This window comes from Sus scrofa, chromosome 6, assembly GCF_054392235.1.
Source record: "Sus scrofa isolate SSC_HxYL_T2T_F1_AM1 chromosome 6, Sscrofa_HxYL_maternal_Yorkshire_Landrace_v2.0, whole genome shotgun sequence".
Taxonomy (NCBI): Eukaryota; Metazoa; Chordata; class Mammalia; order Artiodactyla; family Suidae; genus Sus; species Sus scrofa.
Window position 1 is genome coordinate 80011680 of NC_139388.1, and position 23533 is coordinate 80035212.

Genomic DNA, 23533 nt, shown 5'->3' on the forward strand with positions numbered 1-23533 from the left:
CCCAGGTATCATCTCTCAGAAGGATGGATTCCCCTTGGCTTAGACTGGGGGCTTCATAAGGAAGGATGTGGATGGGCCAGGGCTGGGCCTCTGCCCTCTGGGCACCCACCTGCCTCCTTGAGATCCAGTCTGGAAGAAGAAGCTATGGATGTCAGGGCCCAGGCTGGTAGGAGTGCACTGGTCCAGTAGGTAGTGGCTGCCCTGCTTCCGTCGGATCACCCTCTTATCCAGCTGCGGGCAGAGCGGGATGCAAGGCACCTGAGCATAGGGGCTTTGCAGGTTGGCAGCTGGCAAAGGTGGAAGAGGCAGGAGAGGGCAATGTTGCAGAGTATGGCCTACCTTGGGAGCCAGGTAGACCCATGTGAAATCCTGGAAAGCTATCCCATCACTTGGTACCCAGGAGGAGTCTATTCTTCTGGGGAGGAAAACTTGCCAATGGAAAGAGCAAAGGTTTTGGAGTCAGACCTGGGTATAAACTCCCCTGACACATGCTCGCCATGGGGCCTTGGGCACGTTTCCTCATCTTGAATACATGGAGTAAATGCACGACTATGAGGATCAAAATCTAGCACATGTGCATGGGGCTTAGCACAGCGAGGGGAGCTGGAGTGACCCCCGCCTGGTGGTGCTCCGTAAATGATGAGCTGGGATTGCTAAACACTCCTCTCTTAGCCCAGGCTCTTGGGACCAATCTGTGCTCAGGGCTAAATCTCAGGGAGAGGAGTGCAGAAGGCTGGAGGTGGTGATTATCAGCCCACGGGCAATGCACACAGTTAACCACCCAAAGTGGGAAACCATGTCCCAGCTCCTGGGCCTGGCGGTATGGGGGACCCAACCCCTCACCAAAGTTCTGCTGCTTCAGCCGGCTCAGGATCCTGAGGACTCTTCGCTCAGGGACTTCCAAGACGTCTGCCTGCTGGGGGTTATAGGAGAGCTTCTTCCGGGACCGCAGCCGGCCTGTGGCTGATTCCATCTTTCGGGACTTACCGGTGCCCTCCTTCAGCTTCTTCTGGTAATAGCTGGGGAGGCAATGCCCACCCAGCTCAGCCTGGCTGTGTTCAATTCATCCTCTTCCCTCACCCTTCCCGAGTTCCTGTTCTGTCTGGCCAGCTCAGGAGCAGGAACACAAGCTGGGAGTGAGGAGGTCTGGGTTCTAATCCTGGCTCTACCATCAACTTCCTGTGACTGTGGGCAAGTCACTGCCCTGCTCTGGGCCTCAGTCACCCCTGTGCAAAGTGGGTAGTTTCCCAATGGATATCTCTGTTAATCATTGGAAGTCACAGCTTCTCTGAACAGATCAAACGGTGTTGCCATGAGCTGTGGTGTAGGTCGCAGATGCGGTGCGGATCCAGAGTTGCTATAGCTGTGGTGTAGGCCGGCAGCCACAGCTCTGATTCAACCCCTAGGCTGGGGAACCTCCATATGCCCCAGGTGCGGCCTTAAAAAGACAAAAGACATAAATGGATGATTGAATGAATGAATACATAAGTAAATGACAAGGCCCATTTGGCATTCAGCACATTGGCCCATGGGAAGAGCTTGGTAAATGTTGCTCACAATTTCCATTACTGGCATATATGTGTATATATGTGTATATATATATATATATATATACACGTGTGTGTGTGTATCTCCTTTTTAGGACCACACCTGTGCCATATAGAAGTTCCCAAGCTAGGGGTCGAATCAGAGCTGCAACTGCCAGCCTATCCCACAGCTTGCACTAAGGGATCTCATGGATACTAGTCAGGTTCTCAGCCCACTGAGCCACAATGGGAACTCCCATTACTGATATTTTTACTTAGATGTGCAAGTACTTTGTAAGCCAGCTGTGCTGTTAACTCCTGCTCATCTTCCTCTTAAGGGCCAGTACTTGCAGAAAGTCCTCTCTCCTTAGGAGACTCCCACCATAGCCCCTTGACAACCTGTACTTACCCATCAGAGCCCACCTAATTTTTTTTTTTTTTCTTTTTTGCTATATCTACAGCATGCAGAAGTTCCCAGATTAGGGACTGAACCTGTGCCACAGCAGCAACTCGAGTTGCTGCAGTGACAACACCAGATTCTTTTTTTTTTTTTTTTTTTTTTTTTTGTCTTTTTGCTATTTCTTGGGCCGCTCCTGCAGCATATGGAGGTTCCCAGGCTAGGGGTTGAATCGGAGCTGTAGCCACCGGCCTACGCCAGAGCCACAGCAACGCAGGATCCGAGCCGCGTCTGCGACCTACACCACAGCTCACGGCAACGCCGGATCGTTAACCCACTGAGCAAGGGCAGGGACCGAACCCGCAACCTCATGGTTCCTAGTCGGATTCGTTAACCACTGCGCCACGACGGGAACTCCACAACACCAGATTCTTAACCTACTCACTGGCCACAGAAGAACTTCCCACTTAATATTCTTTTTGTTGTTGTTTTTGTTTTGTCTTTTTAGGGCTGCACTTGCGGCACATGGAAGTTCCCAGACTAGGGATCAAGTCAGAGCTATAGGTGCCGGCCTACACCACGGCCACCAGCAACCCCAGATCCGGGCTGCCTCTGTGATCTACAACACAGGCCATGGCAATACCAGATCCTTAACCCACTGAGCAAGGCCAGGGATCGAACCCGCATCCTCAGGGATACTAGCTGGGTTTGTTACTGCTGAGCCACGACAGGAACTCCCCTACTTAATATTCTTAGCTCATCACTACTTGGCCTTTTCCCCACCAGTCTGCAGCACCACTCATTCATTCACTCATTTAGTCGAATATTCATGGAGTATTTAGTGTGTGCTGGCCGCTCAACTAAATGCTTGGGAGAGAGCAGTGCAGGAGATATTCATATAAGGTCCTTGTACCATCTCTAAGCCCCACCTCTCATCCTAGCCACTGTCAGAGCAGCCACTTCTACGTGGGCCTCAACCAGCTTGGCACAGGGACAATCTGACATGGTCTCACCTCAGGTCTTACCTCTTGCTTCTTGCTCCAGACCCTCCCTGACCCATATGCAACCCAGAAGTGCAGGGGAATTAAATAGTTGTGGGGGCCGCCCTTGACCAAAGGAACCAGCAGCTAGTATCTCTCATGGATTATAGATTCATTTCCGCTGAGCCATGACAAGAACTCCAAGGCTTTCATTTTATTTTACTTTATTTTATGTTGGCTGTGCCTGAGACATGTGGAACTTCTCAGGCTAGGGATTGAACCCACGCCACAGCAGTGACACCACTAGATCCTTAAACCACTGTATCACAAAGGAACTCTAAGGCTTTCTCCTTTTTTTTTTTTTAAGGGCCGCACCAGTGGCATATGGAGGTTCCCAGGCGAGGGGTCTAATCGGAGCTACAGCTGCCAGCTACAGCCACAGCAATACCAGATCCGAGCCGTTTTTACAACCTATGCCACAGCTCACGGCAAGGCCGAATCCTTAACCCACTGAGTGAGGCCAGGGATCAAACTGAGTCCTCATGGATGCTAGTCAAGTTTGCTAACCGCTGAGCCACGATGGGAACTTCAAACTCTTCAAACTTTACGAGCTTTTAAACTCTTAGTTATGGAAGTTCTCTGATGGTTCAGTGGGTTAAGGATCTCGCATTGTCTCTGCTGTGGCTTGGGTCACTGCAGGTGTGACAAAAAAAATCTTAGTTATGAGATAGGTACTATAATGCAAAATTCACTAGTCTATAAAAATAGCTCATCCAAATCATATTTTTGACAGATGGAACAAGTTAAAGCTAAGTGCCCACAAGGCTAAAGTTTTTTTTTTTTGGTTTTGTTTTTTTGTCTTTCCAGGGCCGTACCCATGGTATATGGAGGTTCCCAGGCTAGGGGTCCAATCAGAGCTATAGTTGCCAGCCTAGCCAGAGCCACAGCAATGCCAGATCCAAGCCTCATCTGCAACCTACACCACAGCTCACAGCAACACCAGATCCCTAACCCACTGAGCAAGGCCAGGGATTGAACCCACAACCTCATGGTTCCTAGTCAGATTCGTTTCCGCTGCACTACAACGGGAACTCCTAAAGTTTTTCCTAATATTTGTGGAGAAAACTTTTAAGAGTTTTCATTTGTTTGCACATGGCCCTCTTTTTCTTAGGTGCAGGATAGCCCTGTTCTCTTTCCAACATCCTGACCTTTTACTGTATCTGAAAGTGTCTTGAGATTTTGGGATTAGTAAGAAAGATGAGTGAGTGGGCTTTGAATTACTCCTAGAGCCAAATTTGTGTTTTTGTAAAGACTCATTTTACAAAACGAATTCAGGTTTTTTTGTTTTTGCTTTTAGGGCAGCACCTGTGGCATACTGAGGTTCCCGGGCTAGGGGTCGAATCAGAGCTGCTGCTCCAGCCATAGCCACAGCAGATCCTAGCTGCATCTGTGACCTATGCCAAAGCCTGCAGCGATGCCACATCCTTAACCCATGGAGCAAGGCTAGGGATTTGAACCTGCATCCTCATGGATACTACTCAGACTCTTAACTGCTGAGTCAAAATGGGAATGCCAGGACAGCTTTTAATTCTCAAAGAATTAGGCTGCAGCCTGAATGGATATCAAGCAGGGTGACCTGCCCATCCGATTACAGTATCTTGAATTTGTTTCTTTATATCAGGGAGATTTCCAACTCAGATGGAAATTGAAAGGTTCCTATGTCCTAGACTTAGAACCATATGTCTTTGGAATGTTGTTGTTTGGTCATTTTTGTCTGCCTCTCACGGTGTATGGAGCTCCCAGGCCAGGGATCAGATCAGAGCCACAGTTGTGACCTAGCCCGAAGCTGAGGCAACACCAGATCCCTAACCCACTGTGTCGGGCCAGGGATCCAACCTTCGTCCCAGTGGCATCAAAGACACCGTCCATCCCAGTGCACCATAGCAGGAGCTCCTGGAGTGTTTGTTTGTTTTGTCTTTTGTATTTTTAGGGCCTCACCCATGGCATATGGAGGTTCCCAGGCTAGGGGTCCAATCAGAGCTATAGCTGCCGGCCTACACCACAGCCACAGCAACACCAGATCTGAGCCTCGTCTGCCACACCATAGCTCATGGCAACTTGGGATCCTTAAACCACTGAGCGAGGCCAGGGATGAAACCTACAACCTCATGGTTCCTAGTGGGATTCGTTTCTGCTGCATCTCGACGGGAACTCCCTCCTAGAGCGTTTTAATAAATCATCTCTCAAAGGCTTCAGAAAGTTTCCCCCCCCCCCATCTGAATGTAATGGTTTCATTTTAGCTTAGGAAAGAACTTTTAAAAAATAATTCCAATCAGGCTCTGAATGTTAGGCCAAATTCTAAGTGTATAGCCCCTTTAAAAAAAAAAAAAAAAGTCACTTCAATATCTTATTATCAGGTTTCAGCTGGTACTAACAGTAAAATTTCCTCACAGTAATGAGTTTTTTGTTTTTTCTCTTAAAACCAAAGGTATACCTATTTCAAATGAACAAAAAACAAAACTAATAAGCCTCTTAGGATTCACCCATGGACGCAAAAGGCATCTTCAAAGAGGATGCAAAACATACAGCCCTCCTAAGATCCAGAGCCTTCCCAAAGACAGCAAAAACAAAGACTTAAATAGGAGTTCCTGCTGTGGCACAGTGGGTTAAGTATCCGACTATAGCAGCTCAGGTCACTGCCAAGGTAAAGGTTTGCTCCCCTGCCTGGCATAGTGGGTTAAAGGAAGTGTCATTGCAGCGGGGAGGCTCGGATTCAGTCCCTGGCTGTGGAACTTCCATAAGCCTCTTAAAGAAAAAAAAAGACAAATAGGTGTTCCCGTCGTGGCTCAGCAGTTAAAGAATCCAACTTCTATCCATGAGGACTCAGGTTCAATCCCTGGCCTCAATCAGTAGGTTAAGGACCCAGCGTTGCTGTGAGCTATGGAGTAGATTGCAGACAGGCTTGGATCTGGCATTGCTGTGGCAGTGGCATAGGCCAGTGGCTACAGCTCCAGTTGGACCCCTAGCCTGGGAACCTCCATATGCCACTGGTGCAGCCATAAAAAGACAAAAAAAAAAAAAAAAAAAGACTTAAATAACCCTCCCACCCTGTGAATTGGCAATGGTCCATGGGATGCCAGCCACAGTGGGATGCTCACCCCAAAAGGGGTGCCACCCACATTCCTGTCAGGGCATCTACATGTTCTTGGGCTCCCAACCTGAGAGCTGGCCACCTGCGGACACAGACAGGCCTGACATCCTGCACACCCCAGCAGGCGGAAAGCCAAGCCCAGATCTCAGGACACAAATGAGCCAAACGGGGAAGGAACAGCTGTCCCTGGGACAGAAAGGATCAATAACTAGCAGATACCGCAAACCAAATTCACAAGGGTCACTATCCAGAGAACTAATTCTGACAAATGTTTTTCTCCTGCCAATCTGAATTTGGGAAGGGAGGGACAAGAAGAAATGGTTACTTTCCCCTCCTGACCAGGACACTGCAGACCCTGGTAGGACTTCTTACCTTCTGCTGGTTTAGCTGGGTCCCAGGACCTCTCAGTTGCTGTACCCCCACCCCAACCCTGAGTGAGCAGAGTGTCCCAGCCAGTGCTAGCCCATCCTTGTTGTTCAAAATTTTAGGAGAGGTGAAATTTTCCTCTGCCCTGTGAGGGTTTTCAGTTGGGACTGACATAAGATTAACAGGAGAAAAGCATATGAAATTTATTATGTTCATAACGAGAAAAACTCCTGTGAATTTCCCTTTGTGGCTCAGCAGTAACGAACCTGACAAGTATCCCTGAGGACACAGGCTCGATCCCTGGCCTCGCTCAGTGGGTTAAAGATCTGGTGTTGCCGTGAGTTGTGGTATAAGTCGAAGATATGGCTTGGATCTGGCATTGCTGTGGTTGTGGCGTAGGCTGACACCTACAGCTCCAATGGACCCCTAGCCTGGGAAACACCACATGCCGCGGGTGCAGCCCTAAAAAGACAAAAAAAAAGTAAAAAAAAAGAAAGCCTTGAGACCTCTCTCTGCATCTTCTGTATATCTACTTATGTATATATATATATATATATATATATATATATACACACACATAAAATATGTATGTAATGTATTTCTATTCCAGATGGTATTGCTAAAAATTAACTTGTAAGAGAGCTGTATTTAATTGGCTTAAAGAAAGAAGAAAAAAAAACGCTTGTATCAATTAAGACTAGTCAAACAAGCCTATGCTATCTCTACCAGATGTTTAACATTATAATACTACGAATTCAACTCAAGAACAAAACATGCAGGAGTTCCCATCGCGGCGCAATGGAAACGAATCCAACTAGGAACCATGAGGTTGAAGGTTCGATCCCTGGCCTCACTTAGTGGGTTAAGGATCCAGTGTTGCCGTGTGTGGTGGTGTAGGTCACAGACACAGCTCGGATCTGATGTTGCTGTGGCTGTGGCGTAGGCTGGCAGCTGTAGCTCCTATTCCACCCCTAGCCTGGAAACCGCCATACACCACAGGTGTGGCCCTAAAAAGCAAAAGAGAAAAGAACATGCAATTAAATGCAATTAAAGTGCATTGCTTGATGTGTGTCAACCAGGACAGTAAATTAAGCCACTGTAGAAGCAACGACAAGTAGTGATGTGGTGAGCCACACGGGAGTTCCAGGACCATAAATCAATAGAAAAGAAAAAAAGGGGAGGGGGGGAAAAACAGCCATATGTTTAACTGTTGAAGTTCTTTGTTTCTGTGATTTCTGATACCTGCCTAATTTATCCAGGAAAAAAAAAAAAACTTAAGTTGTTGATTTTCTCATGAAAATTGCATGAGTAATCTAAGCACAATTCTTAAAAACAAGTTAAACAAATCTAGGTGGGATAAAAGTTAATAAACATTTCACCAACAATTAATGTTTTACATTAGGTCTTCTTAAAAATAGTTTCCAAAATCTTTTTGGTAACGTAATATGTTATTACACAACAGATATTTAACTGGGAAAAAAATTCTGTTTTCTCTCCCCCTTTCCTTTCTCCCTCGCTGATCTTTAGCTGGTTTAATCTTTTCTTTAGACATGCTAATTATTTCCAGATGGTGCGGCAGCCCCTGTTGAACCTCTTATCTCCAGTTAAGCTTGGGTATCCGAGACCAGCTAAGAGGGAACCATCTGGCCCAAGGCCAGCAGCTACAGCTCCGATTCAACCCCTAGCCTAGAACTTCCATATGCCGTGGGGATGGCCATAAAAAGACAAAAAAAAAAAATTTTTTTAAGGGTAAAATTTTCTTGGGTTGGTAAAATATTTTTCTTTACTTATTGTGTAATTCATCGAGAAGGCAAAGATTCCATGTTGTATCAAAATCATTTCCTGGAGTTCCCGTCGTGGCGCAGTGGTTAACGAATCCGACTAAGAACCATGAGGTTGCGGGTTCGGTCCCTGCCTCTTGCTCAGTGGGTTAACGATCCGGCGTTGCCATGAGCTGTGGTGTAGGTCGCAGACGCGGCTCGGATCCCGCGTTGCTGCGGCTCTGGTGTAGGCCGGTGGCTACAGCTCCGATTCGACCCCTGGCCTGGGAACCTCCATATTCCTCGGGAGCGGCCCAAGAAATAGCAACAACAACAAAAGACAAAAAGACAAAAAAAAAAAAAAAATCATTTCCTGTGCTTCGTGTTCTCTTTATTGGGTCCTCTTCTCAAGACTAAAGAGCTATGATTTTTCACAGGTATAAAACTTTCCATTTTTCCTTTAAAAACTTTTACTGTCACATTGGTTAAATATGTAACCAAGTTTTGTTTCATAGCAATCTGTGGTCCTTTATTTTTTATTTTTTGTCTTTTTGTCATATGCACCCGAGGCATATGGAGGTTTTGTTTCATAGCAATCTGTGGTCCTTTATTTTTTATTTTTTGTCTTTTTGTCATATGCACCCGAGGCATATGGAGGTTCCCAGGCTAGGGGTCAAATCAGAGCTGTAGCTGCCGGCCACAGCCACAGCCACAGCAACGCGGAATCCGAGCTGCATCTGCAACCTATGCCATAGCTCACAGCCATGCCGGATCCTTAACCCACTGAGTGAGGCCAGGACTCGAACCTACATCCTCATGGTACTGGTCGGGTCTGTTAACTGCTGAGCCACGACAGGAACTCTGTGATCCTTTTCTTGGCCGTGTCTTTGGCATGTGGAAGTTCCCAGGCTAGGGATAGAACCTTGCTATAGTTGCAGCCTGCACTACAGCTGTGGCAATGCCAGCTCCTTAGCCCGCTGCCAAATACAGGAATTAGTAATTTGTTTGTTGGCCATGCACTCATGTGTGCAAGTTGCAGGGCCAGGGATGGAACCTGTGCCACAGCAGCAACCCAAGCCTCTGCAGTGACATTGCCGGACCCTTAACCTGCTGAGCCACAAGAGAATTCCAATAACTACGTATTCTTGCTGCAGGACGTAACTGGAAACACTGGCTTTATTACCAAGGCTTTGACACTTTGTCATATTTAAAAATGGTAAACATAGGAGTTCCCGTCGTGGCTCAGTGGTTAATGAATCTGACTAGGAACCACAAGGTTGCATGTTCGATCCCTGGCCTCGCTCAGTGGGTTAAGGATCCGGCATTGCCATGAACTGTGGTGTAGGTTGCAGACACGGCTAGGATCCTGCGTTGCTGTGGCTGTGTTGTAGGCCAGTGGCTACAGCTCCGATTCAATCCCTAGCCTGGGAACCTCCATATGCTGCGGGAAGCGGCCCAAGAAACTGCAAAAAGACCAAAAAAAAAAAAATAATAATAATAATAATAATAAAAATAAAAATGGTAAACATAGAATCAGATATGACCAGACAGATTTAAGGAACTAAAACCCACTTAAAATACTGGCCTAGTGCCTGATTTACAGGGTTCCAGGTCTTACAGATGAGTAAAAATCACTTCTTTACAGACCTAGGCACTTCAGAGGATCTCAGGGACCTTGAAAAGAGAGGAATTCATCCAAATCTGTAGGTTAAGTCTCATAGTAAGTTTCTGACTTGGCTTCTCAGCCTCAACAGGCTTTTAAATCTCCAATCTGAGTTTCCTTATTAAAAGTCTCAGCAAAGGAGTTCCCGTCGTGGCTCAGCTGTAGCTCCGATTGGACCCCTAGCCTGGGAACCTCCATATGCCATGGGTGCAGCCCTAAAAAGGAAAAAATAAAGAAATTTATGTATTTATTTATTATTTTTTTTGTCTTTTTTTTTTTTTTTGCTATTTCTTGGGCCGCTCCCGCAGCATATGGAGGTTCCCAGGCTAGGGGGCTAATTGGAGCTGTAGCCACCGGCCTACACCAGAGCCACAGCAATGCAAGATCCGAGCCGTGTCTGCAACCTACACCACAGCTCACGGCAACGCCGGATCCTTAACCCACTGAGCAAGAGCAGGGACTGAACCCGCAACCTCATGGTTCCTGGTCGGATTCGTTAACCACTGCGCCACGACGGGAACTCCGAAATAAAGACATTTAAAAAAAAATCAAGTCAGAAGTTCCCTGGTGTGGCTCAGCAGGTTAAGGATCCAGTGTTGGTGCTATAGCTCAGGTCGCTGCTGTGGCAAGGGCTGGATCCCTGGTTCAGGAACTTCTGAATGCTTTGCTGAAGCCAAAAAAGAAAAAAGAAAAAAATGTAGTGGTGTGTAAAATTCACCTTAAAATTCTTTTAATTTTGCTGTATATTTGAAATTTTCAATAAGCAATGAGGGAAAAAATAAGGAGAGAAATTTTAAAACAAAAGCAAGGGAATAATGGTTGGGTCCTTTTAGGGGAAAAAGTCTTTTATGATTGGGATAGGGCACACATGGCTTCAAGGTTATTGGAAATTATCTATTTTTATCTTTTTTTTTTTTTTTTAATGGCTCTACTTGCAGCATATGGAAGTTCCCAGGCTAGGGGCTGAATCAGAGCTACAGCTCACAGCGAAGCGGGATCAAATCCCCAACCCACTGAATGAGGCCAGGGATCAAACCCGCATCCTCATGGATACTAGTTGGATTTGTCTCCGCTGCACCACAATGGGCACTCCAGAAATTATCTATTTTTAAACTGGAGAAATGGATATATGGGATTTTTTTATTGCTTTGAAAATTATATATTTGTTGTCTTCAGAATTACATATGTTTAGCGATTTATAGAACTTGGGAGAAAAAAGATCTCTTGTCTTTGGGGTTGCAAAGTTAGTGTTGCTGGAACAGCCTGCAATCACCCCACCCCACCCCACCCCCACCCCACCGCCGGCCCCTGTGGGAAAGGCCTGGTCTATGGTAGGAAAAAATGGTCCAACTTACTGAGCGACAGGGAAGATCCGCTGGGTGCTGCAAGAGACCCAGCCGAGCCCCTCTGCCGTGATGCTTTGCTTCTCGCCCTGGAGCATTCGTGCTGTTTTTTTAACAGCCATCACTTCCTTAGAGGAACCACTAACCACCCACCCGCCCATTCTGGAAACAGGCAGAGGCTTGCATCTCTTGTGTTCTTTATTCCTAAGCAAGCTCCATTCCCCTCTTTTCTGGGCTTGCTATCTGAGCACCATAAGAAGGCATTCCTCTTGCTGCTTGCCGAACAAGGAGGTTATGCGTATGGGGCGGCCAGTTTCCCACTGTGGGAAGAGCCTAGCTGAGCCCCAAGCCCATGCAGAGATGAACTGGAGAGAATAAGCCTGAATGGTATCATCTGGTCTCTTGGATCCAGCCATTCCTGAGGCCCTGAGCAGTGATGTGGACCAATACATTCCCCTTTTGCCTAAGCCAGTTTTCTGTGGGTTTCACCTGCACCCAGGAGCCCCAGCTATCAAAATGCCATTGCTGGAGTTCCTGGTGTGGTGCAGTGGTTAACGAATCCGACTAGGAACCATGAGGTTGCGGGTTCGGTCCCTGCCCTTGCTCAGTGGGTTAAGGATCCGGCGTTGCCGTGAGCTGTGGTGTAGGTGGCAGACGCGGCTCGGATCCTGCGTTGCTGCGGCTCTGGCGTAGGCCGGTGGCTACAGCTCCGATTGGACCCCTAGCCTGGGAACCTCCATATGCCGTGGGAGCGGCCCAAGAAATAGCAAAAAGACAAAAAAAAAAAAAAAAAAAAAAAGCCATTGCTGTGTCTGCCACCTGCCACCCCCAACCACCAGCCCTACTCACCTCGTGATCTCCTCTAAGGCTGCCTCAGGTAAAGCCAGCATCTCCACCAGCAGGGACAGGATCTCAAACAGCAGAGTGTGGGGGTTTGGGGGAGCCATGTCCATCAGGGCATTCTGTTCTGGGGACAAGGGATGGTGGTTGCCCTGGATGCCCAACCTCCCCTGCTCCACCCCAGCCCCCTGGTTCCCCCCCCCCCAGCTCTGCATGCCCTGGGCTCACCCCTGCTCACCCATAGAGCAGAAGAAGCGCTTGGTGTCTGTCATCACAGCCAAGAAGTCTTTGAAGTTCACGTGACCGTCTCCTGTGGCAACCAGAATACAGCGTGGACAGGGGCAGGCATTGCAATCCAGGCATGGTTGTTAGCATTTACACATCAGGTTTGGTTATAAAAGTAATGCACAGTCAATGCAGAAAGCACAGTACACACAGGACAGAAGGCAAAAATTAAAATCTCCTCAATTAGAAGCTCCCAGAAGGTCCTGGAAGCAGCAGTCTGGGTTCATGACCCATGTGTACCACTTACCATCTTTGCGACCTTGGCAAAGTCTCTTAACCTCATTAACCCTTCGATTTCTCATCTACAGGGTAAAGATGACCAAGACACCTTTTTCATGGCAGAGAAAATGAGGCAAAGTACGTAGGGTTTTATTGGGGGGGGTTGTCCTTTGTCTTTTCAGGGCAGCACCCTTAGCATATGGAGGTTCCCAGGCTAGGCGTCTAATCAGAGCTGTTGCTGCCGGCCTATGCCACAGCCACAGCAACGTCAGATCCAAGCCGCATCTGTGACCGACACTGCAGCTCATGGCAACGCCAAATCCTTAACCCATGGAGTGAGGCCAGGGATCAAACCTGCAACCTCATGGTTCCTAGTGGGATTCGTTTCCGCTGTGCCACACAGGAACTCTGAGGCAAAGTACTTAGAACAGGGCCATGCATGTAACACTTGCTCACTGTCTGCCACTGTTACGACCATGTGCTAATCTCTGCATCAAAACATTGTGCCCACAAGACTCCCACTTTATCCTTCAAAGCCCTGCTAGACCTGCCTGTTGCCTGTCTCTAAGCTCTCCCATTGCTAACCTGCTCTCCCACCAGGGGCCGTGTTCTTGACTATTCTGGGCCTTTGCACATGCGGTTCCCTCTTCCTAGAATCCTCTCCACCACCCTCCAACTCTCTCACTTGATGCTTCCTCTGGACCATTACTTCCTTGGAGAGTCAGACCAGGGCAGGTCAGACCCCCCCAGTCCAGCACTCTCATAAAACTCTTGTACTTGAACCACACACACCTAAGATCTAGGGTTTAATTCCAGGAGGCAAGAACTGGGTGTTTTGTTCTGTCCTGTGGCCTCAGGGCTGAAAATAAGTAGGAGCAGAGCTCCCACTATGGCACAATGGGTTAAGGATCCAGCATTGCCACAGCTGTGGAGTAGGTTGCAACATGGCTTGGATTTGCTCCCTGGCCTGGGAATGTCTATATGCCACGGGTGGGGGCAAAACCAAAACAAAGGAAAAACAGGCAGGTGCTTGGCAAATGTTCTCCAAACTACTTAGCAAATTAATGAACGGCCTCGTCCTTGAAACCACTCTCTGGGGGTGCCTAGTACTCTAATCCTCATGTCACAGATGAGTCGTGTAGGGGTCAAGCTGAGGTCAATTCCTAGCTTGTGTGTGAGGATTCACAGTCACACATCGATGGAGGAAGCAGAGTAGGACACTTGGTCTGGCGCCCAGGCTCTTCCCAGCTCTGCTGTGCTCCCTGCATCTAGCCAATCACATGCGATGTCCAGGTTCATTCCTTTCTCCCTTCCTCCCTTCCTTCCCTCGTTTTTCTTCCTTTCTTCTTTTTTTGCTGCCCTGCAGCATATGGAGTTCCCAGCATCAGATCTGAGCTGCAGCTGCAACCAACACCAGATACTTAACCCACTGTGCCAGGCTGGGAATTGAACCTGTGTCCCAGAGCGCAAGAGACGCTGCTGATCCTGTTGTGCTACAGTGAGAATTCCTGTCCAGGTTATTTCTGCCACCAGGAATACCTTTCTTCCTTCTCTCCCTGCATAACAATTTGGCTTGGGCATCGCTATTTGGCTCAGGCATCACCCCCTCCAGGAAGCCTTCCTTCCTGATTCCTTCCTCCAAACCAACTTTTTTTTTTTTTTTTTTTTTTGGTCGTTTTTTAGGACTGCACCATGGCATATGGAAGTTTCCAGGCTAGGGTTTGAATCGGAGTCATAGCTGCCAGGCTACACCACAGCCACAGCAACGCCAGATCCAAGCCGAGTCTATGACCTACACCACAGCTCATGGCAAAACCAGATCAGATCCTTAACCCACTGATAGAGGCCAGAGATCAAACCTGCATCCTCATGGATACTAATCCAGTTCTTAACCCACTGAGCCACAACGGGAACTCCCCTCCAAGGCGCCTTAAGCGTTGCTTCCTTTCTAATCTTACTTCTATGTCGCTGACAGTGTGAGCTCCTTGAGAGCAGGGCTCATGGATCTGACACATCTCTTTATTCTCAGTGCCCAGCACAGGAATGAGCACCCAGAAGGCATTTAACAAGTAATGAATGAATAATACTAGCAGTCAGCCTCCTTGGATGCATTCTGCGCACCAGATATTATGCTCAATGCTTTGCCTGGATTATCTCACTCAATACTTTTAGCAGCTCTGTGAGCTGGGTACTGCTACAAGGCCTACTTTATAGATGGGGAAACTGAGACTTGGTGGATTTCAGTGATTTGTCCAAGGTCATACAGCCGGTGAAATGAGTGACCATGCCATGGAGGAATGTCCAATGACGCACACATGAAGGCCTGGAGGGAGCCATCTCAGAAATCACCTATATCTTAGGATTAGGACGTACATCTTGGTCATTTCTGGGGCTCCAGAGTAAATGAATCTGACTAGGTATCCATGAGGATGCAAGTTCGATTCCTAGACTCACTCAATGGGTTAAGGATCTGGCATTGCCATGAGCTGTAGTGTGGGTTGCAGACGCAGCCAAGATCCTGCATTGCCGTGACTGTGGTATAGGCCAGTGGCTATAGCTCTGATTCAACTCCTAGCCTGGGAACTTCTACATGCCACGGGTGCTACCCTAAAAAATAAAATAAAATAAAATAAATAAATAAAGGTAGAACAGGGCCCCTCCTTCAAAAATTATCAAGAATGTCTAGGCGTTCCCACTGTAGCACAGTGGGTTAAGAAGCTGACTGCAGTGACTTGGGTCACTATGGAGGTGCGGGTTTAATCCCTGACCAGGAGCAGCAGGTTAAAGGATCCAGTGTTGCTGCAACTGTGGCTCGGATTCAATCCCTGGCCCAGGAACTTCCACATGCTGAGGGTTCGGCCATAAAATTAAAAAAAGAAAAAAGAGAAAAAGAATTTCCAGACCGTAAGAGCTGAGCATTAAACCAAACTCAGCAACCTATGAGTGCAGGGCCCCATGTGGCTGCACCGATGTCGTGCTGCCTGTGAATGCGGCCCTGCCTGGGGCTCAGAATGATGCCTCCCCTGACTCACCATCGATATCAGCGCTCATCAGGGCATCGTCCATCTGGGCCGGTGTCAGGGAGATGCCCACGAGGACCAGGATGTTCTCCAGGCTCTGTGCGTCCACCTCACCAGGACCATTGAAGATCTCAAAGTAGCTGCGGAAGGCTGGGGTGGGCAGCGGGATTACGTGGGGCGGGGATGTTACCTGTTTCTACCATTTAAATCCCATCCCTTCCAACCACCCTCCTGCCCAGCATCCTCTATCACCAGGGCTGGGTGGAGGGACAAAATTAAAATAGTGAAAGTGGACTCACTTCACTCTGTAGGTACAAGGTCAGGCAAAGGACTCAGCTGGTGTGGCAAAAGCGAAGCTAATTAGCCACCTTCATTTTGCACCAGGAGCACATGCACTCAGGACACCCCTCTTATGTGCCGGGCACTGTGCTAAGCTCTTATAACCATGTTTTAATTAACCATGTAAGTAAGTACAGAATGCTCAGCCCCTTGTAAAAATGGGGAAACTGAGGTTTATAGATTAGAGGACCCGATAGATCTTTCTGACTCTGAGTCTGTGCCTTGGCTTTGGTCCTCGGCAGTTACTTATTTGGATGGACCCAGCTCTAGGAGAGCTTCGCTTGTCCAGACCAGAGCAGGGGACCAGGAAGGATGCTGGGAAAAATCCCAGAATCATGCCAATGGATACAAAGGTTGGGTCCTCGTCAGCTACAGCTCTAGTTGAATCCCTAGCCTGGGAGCTTCCATATGCTGCAGGTGCGGCTATAATAAATAAATAAATAATAAATAAATAAATGGAGTGAACTTCAAGGATGGGGTTCTAGGGAGCCAGAGAGCATATTCAGGGAAGGCAGAAGTGGGGGCCACTTTGGGGAGGAGCGGAGGGTGGAAGGAGGGCGCGCACCCACTCGTTGGGGGCCAGGGCAGGTGTGGCCAGGTTGGCAGCAGATGTGGACTTCTGGTTAGGCCATCTCCAGAGCCCAGAGGAAGCAGCAATTGCTCCTCCTCAAAGCATGGGGCCCGCCCCCACACATGATGGGAAGCAAAGGGCATGGTGCCTGGTCCAGGGTGGGTGTTTGGAACTTAAATTTTTGTGGAGGTGGGACGCAGTGGAAAATGGGAATCTGTTTATAACTGAGCAGGACCCTGTGGAGCTTCCTGGGACAGACCCCTCTCCCAAGTCCTCTGCCTACTTCTTCTTTTTTTTTTTTTAGGGCTGTGCCCAAGGAATATGGAGGTTCCCAGGCTAGGAGTCAAACTGGAACTGCAGCTGCTGGCCTACGCCACAGCCACAACCATGACACCACAGGATCTATCTGTGTCTGTGACCTATACCACAGCTCACCGCAATGCTGGATCCCTAACCCACTGAGCAAGGCCAGGGATTGAACCTGTGTCCTCATGGATGCTAGTCAGATTCGTTTCCACTGAACCATGACGGGAAATTCGCCTACCTCTTGTTTGTAGAAAAACTTTAGTCTCCTAGGCCTTCCTCGAGTTCCAAAGAATACATTTAATCAGAGAAGTGAGGTAATGCAGAAAGAAAGGAAAACAGTCAAGCAAGTCAAAATAATAATAATTTAACCATTAAAGTCAAGTACCTTTAGTTCCTTTCCAAGGCTATAGATAATATTCTGAGCTCTGTCCTTGGAGCTGTTTTGCAGATATTGAAACCCCCATCAGGGGGAATAAGTTAACTGCATGCTAACCCCAAGCACACAGACTCCGGACCACTGGAACCAGAAGGTGGGCGAGGGTGGCTTCTGCTGACCTCTCCACGAGCCAATCAGAAGACTGTCCCCAAACTGATCACACACCCTACAACCCTCTCCCTCAGCCTGTCTTTAAAACTCTTCCCTGAAATCTGTCTGGGAGCTTGGGTCTTTGGAGCACTAGCTGCCTGCATCCTCTCTTGGTGCCCAGCAATAAATACTGCACTTTCCTTCACTGCAACCCGGTGTCAGGAGATGGGCTTTACTGCTCGCAGGCGAGAGGACCCAAGTTGGGTTCAGTAACATGTCCAGGGCAGGTGGTCTTGTTAAAAGGTGAGGGATGGTCTAGGACAGGCGGGACCCCTGCCTCCCATCCAAGGGGCCCCAACAGGGGACCAAGAGAGTGGGCTTGGGGAGTTCCTGTTGTGGCTCAGCGGAAACAAATCCGACTAGTATCTATGAGGATGCAGGTTCAATCCCCGGCCTTGCTCAGTGAGTTGAGGATCCGGTGTTGCTGTGAGCTGTGGTGTACGTCGCAGATGTGGCTCGGATCCCATGTGGCACAGGTGTGGGTATAGGCCAGTAGCTGTAGCTCTAATTCGGCCCCTAGCCTGGGAATTTTGGGAACTTCCATATGCCACAGGTGCAGCCCTAAAAAGCAAAAAAAATAGGCTTGGGTTGGGGGTAGGCAGAAACACCTCCAAAAACCAAAGAGCTTTGCAGGACTTGCCTCATTCACTCAGAAGGGCGGCTCTGGAACGGGGAAGAGATCTGGGGGGGGGTCTGGCCCCTCCACCCAAAGGTGTCCTAGAGCTGGAGTATGCCTCCCACTCCACACTGCCCCCCAGCCTAGTGGAGGGCTGAGGCAGGCACTGGGACAGCTGCAACCCCCTCCCCCGCCCCCGGCCTATAAACCTAAGGACTGAGGTCTGCCTGCCCTTCGAAGGGGCTCCCTTGGCCAGGCCTGCCCTCACCTTCCTCTTGCTGCAGCGTGAGGTTCTCCTCCTCCGACCTCTCCTCCCAGGTCTGACACACCTTCTGGAGGCAGTGCTCTTCCAGCTCCTGCCTGCAGAGAAGAGAGCCCGGGCGGGTGGGGCACACACCCAACCCCCCACCCCTCCCCACACCGAAGCTGAGGGCGGGGAGCGGGGCAGAGGGGGTCAGAGGAGGGGCCTGGGTGAGGTTTTGAGAGGTCAGGAGAGTCTAAGGGTGACCTGGAGACGGAGGAGCAAGGCCCCAGTGAGGGGATTCTCGAGGGGAGTTAGGAAGAAGAAAGGAGTCAGCAGGAGAAAGGGGCCTCAATATGAAAGAGGAAGAGCTGAAAGGCAGCAAGGAGCTGAGGGGACATGGAGCGGGAATAAACAGGTGCAGTGACAGGGACCAGAGTCTGGGAGAGAGAGTCCAGGGGCCCTGGGACACGGGCCCTGACCCCAGATGCCCTTTCTTAGGTGACCCCTACCGTGCCTTGGGGTAGTCGAGGCTCCTTTCCCTGCCGTGGTGCAAAAGTTCTGTCCTTCTCCAGCCCAGGTCTGACATGGGGACAGGCAGGGCCGTGATGGGGACTCCCATGGGGACAGGGACTGGCCCAGGGACTGGCCCAGGGGCTGGTGGCCGGGCCCGGGATGGGGCCACAGCAGGGGCTGAGGCAGAGGTCTGAGGCAGGGTCAGAGGCAGGCTTGGGGCTGAGCTGTCAGCTGGGGGGGAATTGGGCACGGGAGGGAGAGTCCTGGGGGACTTCCGGTTTGGCAGGGCGCGGGCCTTGGTGGCTCTCCGATGGGTGGCTTCCTCCTCCTCCACCTCCAGCAGGCACTTCATGAAGCCGGGCCGGGGCTTGCCAAGGTTCTGGGCCCCTGCAGCCACCATGGGCTCCTGAAGCAGCTTCAGGCTATGGTCTGGCTCCCTCCTCTCTCCAAGGTCCTTCACCTCCTGGGGACAGGGTTGGGGAGGGGATTCGGGAGGACTCCAGATAGCCAGGTTGTCCCACAAGGCTTCTCCCTGCCACCCGCTCTGTGGGGGATCCTTACCCTGCCCCCTTCCTCTCTGGGCCCCTGGGGTGGCCCATGTCTCTCCTGCATCCTATTAGACTCCCACACCGTGTCCTCCCCCACCCCTGACCTCTGCCACCTTCTGGCTCTCTGACCTGTGGCCTTGAGGGAGTTAGGCCCAGTCTCACCACTTGTTTATTCCCTTCAGTGCAATCAACACAACCTGAAATGGCTCTGTCCATGCACGTTGCTTGTCTGACCAGAAGGAAGCTTCATGAGGGCAGGACCTCCTCTGCCTCTTATTTTTTTTAGGACCATACCCTCAGCACATGGAGGTTCCCAGGCTAGGGGTCTAATCGGAGCCGCAGCTGCCAGCCTACACCATAGCCACAGCAACGTGGGATCTGAGCCATGTCTGCAACCTACACCACAGCTCACAGCCATGCCAGATCCTTAACCCACTGAGCAAGGCCAGGAATCAAACCTGCGTCCTGGTGGATAATAGCCAGATTCATTTCCGCTGAGCCACGATGGGAAGGCCTCCTCTGCCTCTTTTATGCACATCCACCCAGCAGCCAGCATGTGGTAGGCACTCGATAAATCCCCACTAATTAGTTCAGCCAAGTCAGCACCTCCTGCATCATCCCTCCAATTATGGGATATGTTGTCTCTGCCTACCCCCACCCAGGCCCTGCCACGCAGGCTTCAACCCAGCTCTTTCTCCCATTCAAAGATGTCGCTCTTGCAGTTCCCATTGTGACACAGCAGAAACGAACCGGACTAGTATCCATGAAGACACAGGTTCAATTCCTGGCCCTGCTCAGTGGGTTAAGGATCCAGCGTTGCCGTGAGCTGTGGTGTAGATCGCAGATGTGGCTCAGATCTGGCGTTGCTGTGGCTGTGGTATAAGGCCAGCAACTGTAGCTCCGATTAGAGCCCTAGCCTGGAAACCTCCATGTGTGGCAGGTGCGGCCCTAGAAAAAAAAGGAAAAAAAAGATGTAGCTCTTACTGCAGGCCTGCTCTTCCTAAAGCATCAGCACTACCGTCTCTGCGAGGTTACTCCTATCAGCATGTAAACACACTATATGGTCTTTCTTCTTTAATAGAAAAAGCTCTCCTGATACTCACACAAAGCCCTCCAGCTACTCAGTTCTCTGCTCTCCCTTTAGAGCAAAACTCCTTGAAAGAGTTGGCTTGTGCTCCACCTCCACTCTGCTCCTATCTCCAGTCCGGCTTCAGCCACCACTCCCCAGCCAGACTCTTGCAAGGCGGTGGTCAGATCTCTGGTCCCCCCAGAACCGACCCCTCAGGGGTGAAAGACACAGACGACCCCTCCATCCTTCTTCTTCAGACTTCCACTTTCACCAGCTGGCTCTCTCCCTGAGTATCCAGCAGCTTCCTTCACAGGCTCTTCCTCGCTCTTCCTCCGTTTCTGAATGTGCTGGGGACCTGGGGATTTGTCTTCCTTCTCCCTATTGCCTCTCCTGGTGTTACCCCCATTTTTCTCACATTCACATCTCCCATCCCAACTTCCCCGTCCTTCCCAACCCCAGATGTCCTTCTGACATTTCTTCTTGGGTGTCTAGAACATGAACCTACCACTTAACCAGTTGTGACCTTGGGCATGTTACTGCAGCCTTTTGAGCCTCATGGGATGAAACTTAGGTTCTTCCTGTTTGCTCCTTCCCCGGTGTCACCACCTCAGTTAATGCACCACCTGATGCTCAGACCTCAGACTTAAAGCCTCATTTTTTTTTTTTGGCTGTGCCCATGGCATATGAAAGTTTCCTAGGCCAGAGATCAAACCCATGCCACAGCAAGGATCCAAGCTGCTGCAGTGACAACGCCAGATTCTTAACACTCTGTGCCACAAGAGAACTCTAAAGTCTCATTTAAAAAAAACAAACAAACAAACCTTTCTTTGCAGAACAGATACTGACTCATAGACTTTGAAAAACTTATGGTTTCCAAAGGAGACAGTTTGGGGGGTGGGGCAATGCGCTGGGGTTGTGGGATGGAAATCTTATAAAATTGGATTGTGATGATCATTGTACAACTATACATGTAATACATTCATTGAGTAATAAAAAAATTAAAAAATTTAAAAAAACCCTGAAGTATAGTTGATTTATAGTATACTAGTTTTAAGTATATGACATAGTGGTTCAATACTTTTATAGATCATACTCCTTAAAGGCTCTTTTGATTGCTCTTTTTCCAATCTACCTTTCCACCAGGCAGATGATGACGTCTGTATTCACGAGTTGCCTAGTCAAGTCAAGGAACTAGGAAGTGGAGTTCCTGTCATGGCTCAGGGGAAACAAACCCAACTAGTATCCATGAGGATGCAGGTTCAATCCCTGGCCTCGTTCAGTGGTTAAGGATCCAGGGTTGCCATGAGCTGTGCTGTAGGTCAAAGACAAACTCAAATCCCACGTTAATGTGGCTGTGGCGTAGGCTGGCAGCTGCAGCTCCAATTCAACCACTAGCCCAGCAACTTCCATATGCCACATGTGGCCCTAAAAAAAGACAAAAACAAAACAAAACAAACAAAAAAAAAACAACAACTAGGAAGTGGCAGAGTTTGCAGAGTTGGGGATGGCTGGGAGGGGGATGGGAGCCTCCTAGGTGTTCAGGGAAGCTTTGGGATGTGTGCTGTGACTAACAGCAAATGGATGGAAGAAATTCATACTGATGTGGAAAAAGAGCCATAATCTGGGGGGGAACCCAAGGGCTCCAGAGTGTAAGAGCAAACTTGACCCCCACCCAAGATGCACACACAAGATGCAAACACACACATGCATGCACATACGTGTGCACACTCACACCTTCCCCAGTTTGACTCCGAGGACTGTCCCATTTCTGCCTTTGTCCCCTTCCTCTGCCTGATTTCCGCCCCCCCGCCCCCCATCCCCATTCCCACTATAGCTCTACTTACAAGTGGAGGAACAGACCCCAGTGCTGGCTGGATCTCCACAGCCTGGTCCCTAAACAAGGGAGAAACCCCAGGTGGGAGAAGGGCTCAGCTCAAGGCTTGCCCCTTGCACCCTGTCCCCAGGATGCTCAGGTCCACAACCCCAGCTTCTTCCTCCTGGCCTTCTAAAATCAGAAGGACCTCTCGCTCCTTATGGGAACATGGTGATTGAAAATAGGCCCATTGGGAGTTCCTTGGTGGCTCAGCGGAAACAAATCTGACCAGCATCCATGAGGACACAGGTTCGATCCCTGGCCTTGCTCAGTGGGCTAAGGATCTGGCGTTGCCATGAGCTGTGGTGTAGGTCACAGACGTGGCTTGGATCTGTATCTGCTATTGCTGGGGCTGTGGCCTAGGCCCCTAGCCTGGGAACCTCCATGTGCCGCAGGTGCAGCCCTAAAGCAAAAAGAAAAAGAAAATAGGCCCATGGAACCAAGGAATTTTGGTATCAGAGCTATTATACAGATGGGGAAACGGAGGCCCAGAGAGGCATGACTTGACCAAGATCCTACATCATGTCACGATCATCAGGACTAGGAGTTCCCATCATGGCTCAGTGGTTAACAAACCCGACCAGTATCCATGAGGACATGGGTTCGATCCTGGCCTTGCTCAGTGGGTTAAGGATCCGGCGTTGCTGTGAGCTGTGGTGGGGTGTAGGTTGCAGACATGGCTCGGGTCTGGCATTGCTGCAGCTCTAGCATAGGCCAGAGGCTACAGCTCCAATTAGACCCCTAGCCTGGGAACCTCCACATGCCATGGGTGCGGCCCTAAAATGACAAAAAAGAATAATAATAATAACAGTATCAGGACTAGAATTCACCCCACTTGTAACTTAGCAGAAAAGCAATCTTGTTGGGTCAGGGAATGGGGTGGGGGGGCATCAGAGGATGCCTTACCTTTCTTTGGGTGTGTTAGGTCTTGGTGTGGATGGTGAGGAAGAGTGGGCCATCTTTTCCTCCAGAGTTGCCATGGGCATTGCTTCCTGGGAACTGTTGTCATGTCCCCCTGGGCCACGCTTTGGCAGAGCACCCTGTGGCCCGATGGGTGGGGTGTCCGCCTCCTCGCAGGGCTTGCCCCCCGGTTGCTGCTGCCCACAGCTGTCCAAGGTGCAACAAGGCTCCACTACGTCTGACTCACTCGCTGCCAGGTGCCCTGGGGTGGGCTGACTCTCTGGGCCCTGCCAAGGACAAGGACCTCAAGATGGGGAGCTCTGTCCTGGCTCTCAGGTGAACCTCAACACTCACTCAGAGACTAGCTGTCACCACTTACTCTGGTCCGAGCACTGCAAGCATTATCTTACCAAGGTCT

General features: G+C 49.6%; 2 protein-coding genes across 7 annotated transcripts in view; both read right to left on the reverse strand.

Annotated features, from left to right (window-relative positions):
* FAM131C (family with sequence similarity 131 member C) overlaps positions 1–7560 on the reverse strand; it is a 301322-nt gene extending 293762 nt beyond the window's left edge. Inside the window, exon 1 of the mRNA XM_084962994.1 lies at positions 7515–7560. The gene's annotated coding sequence lies outside the window, so the exon portion shown is untranslated. The remainder of the gene's footprint in view (positions 1–7514) is intronic.
* The window catches only part of SPATA21 (spermatogenesis associated 21), a 39191-nt gene that overhangs the window by 1790 nt on the left and 13868 nt on the right, over positions 1–23533 (reverse strand). The window contains exons 4-13 of one of the 6 annotated variants that reach the window (XR_014807125.1): positions 23122–23402; positions 22187–22235; positions 18722–19188; positions 18237–18328; positions 15563–15700; positions 12265–12336; positions 12036–12148; positions 844–1019; positions 340–428; positions 110–231 (exon numbers count right to left, since the gene is read on the reverse strand). Coding sequence is in view for 2 of the 6 variants with exons in the window: in XM_084962985.1 (XP_084819111.1) it covers positions 110–231; positions 340–428; positions 844–1019; positions 12036–12153; positions 12265–12336; positions 15563–15700; positions 18237–18328; positions 18722–19188; positions 22187–22235; positions 23122–23402 (1604 nt within the window). In the remaining 4 variants the exon portion in view is untranslated. Of the gene's footprint in view, positions 1–109; positions 288–339; positions 429–843; positions 1020–12035; positions 12154–12264; positions 12337–15562; positions 15701–18236; positions 18329–18721; positions 19189–22186; positions 22236–23121; positions 23403–23533 lie in introns of all 6 variants that reach the window. The other 5 variants (XM_084962985.1, XR_014807124.1, XR_014807126.1 and 2 more) reach the window with 5 other exon arrangements.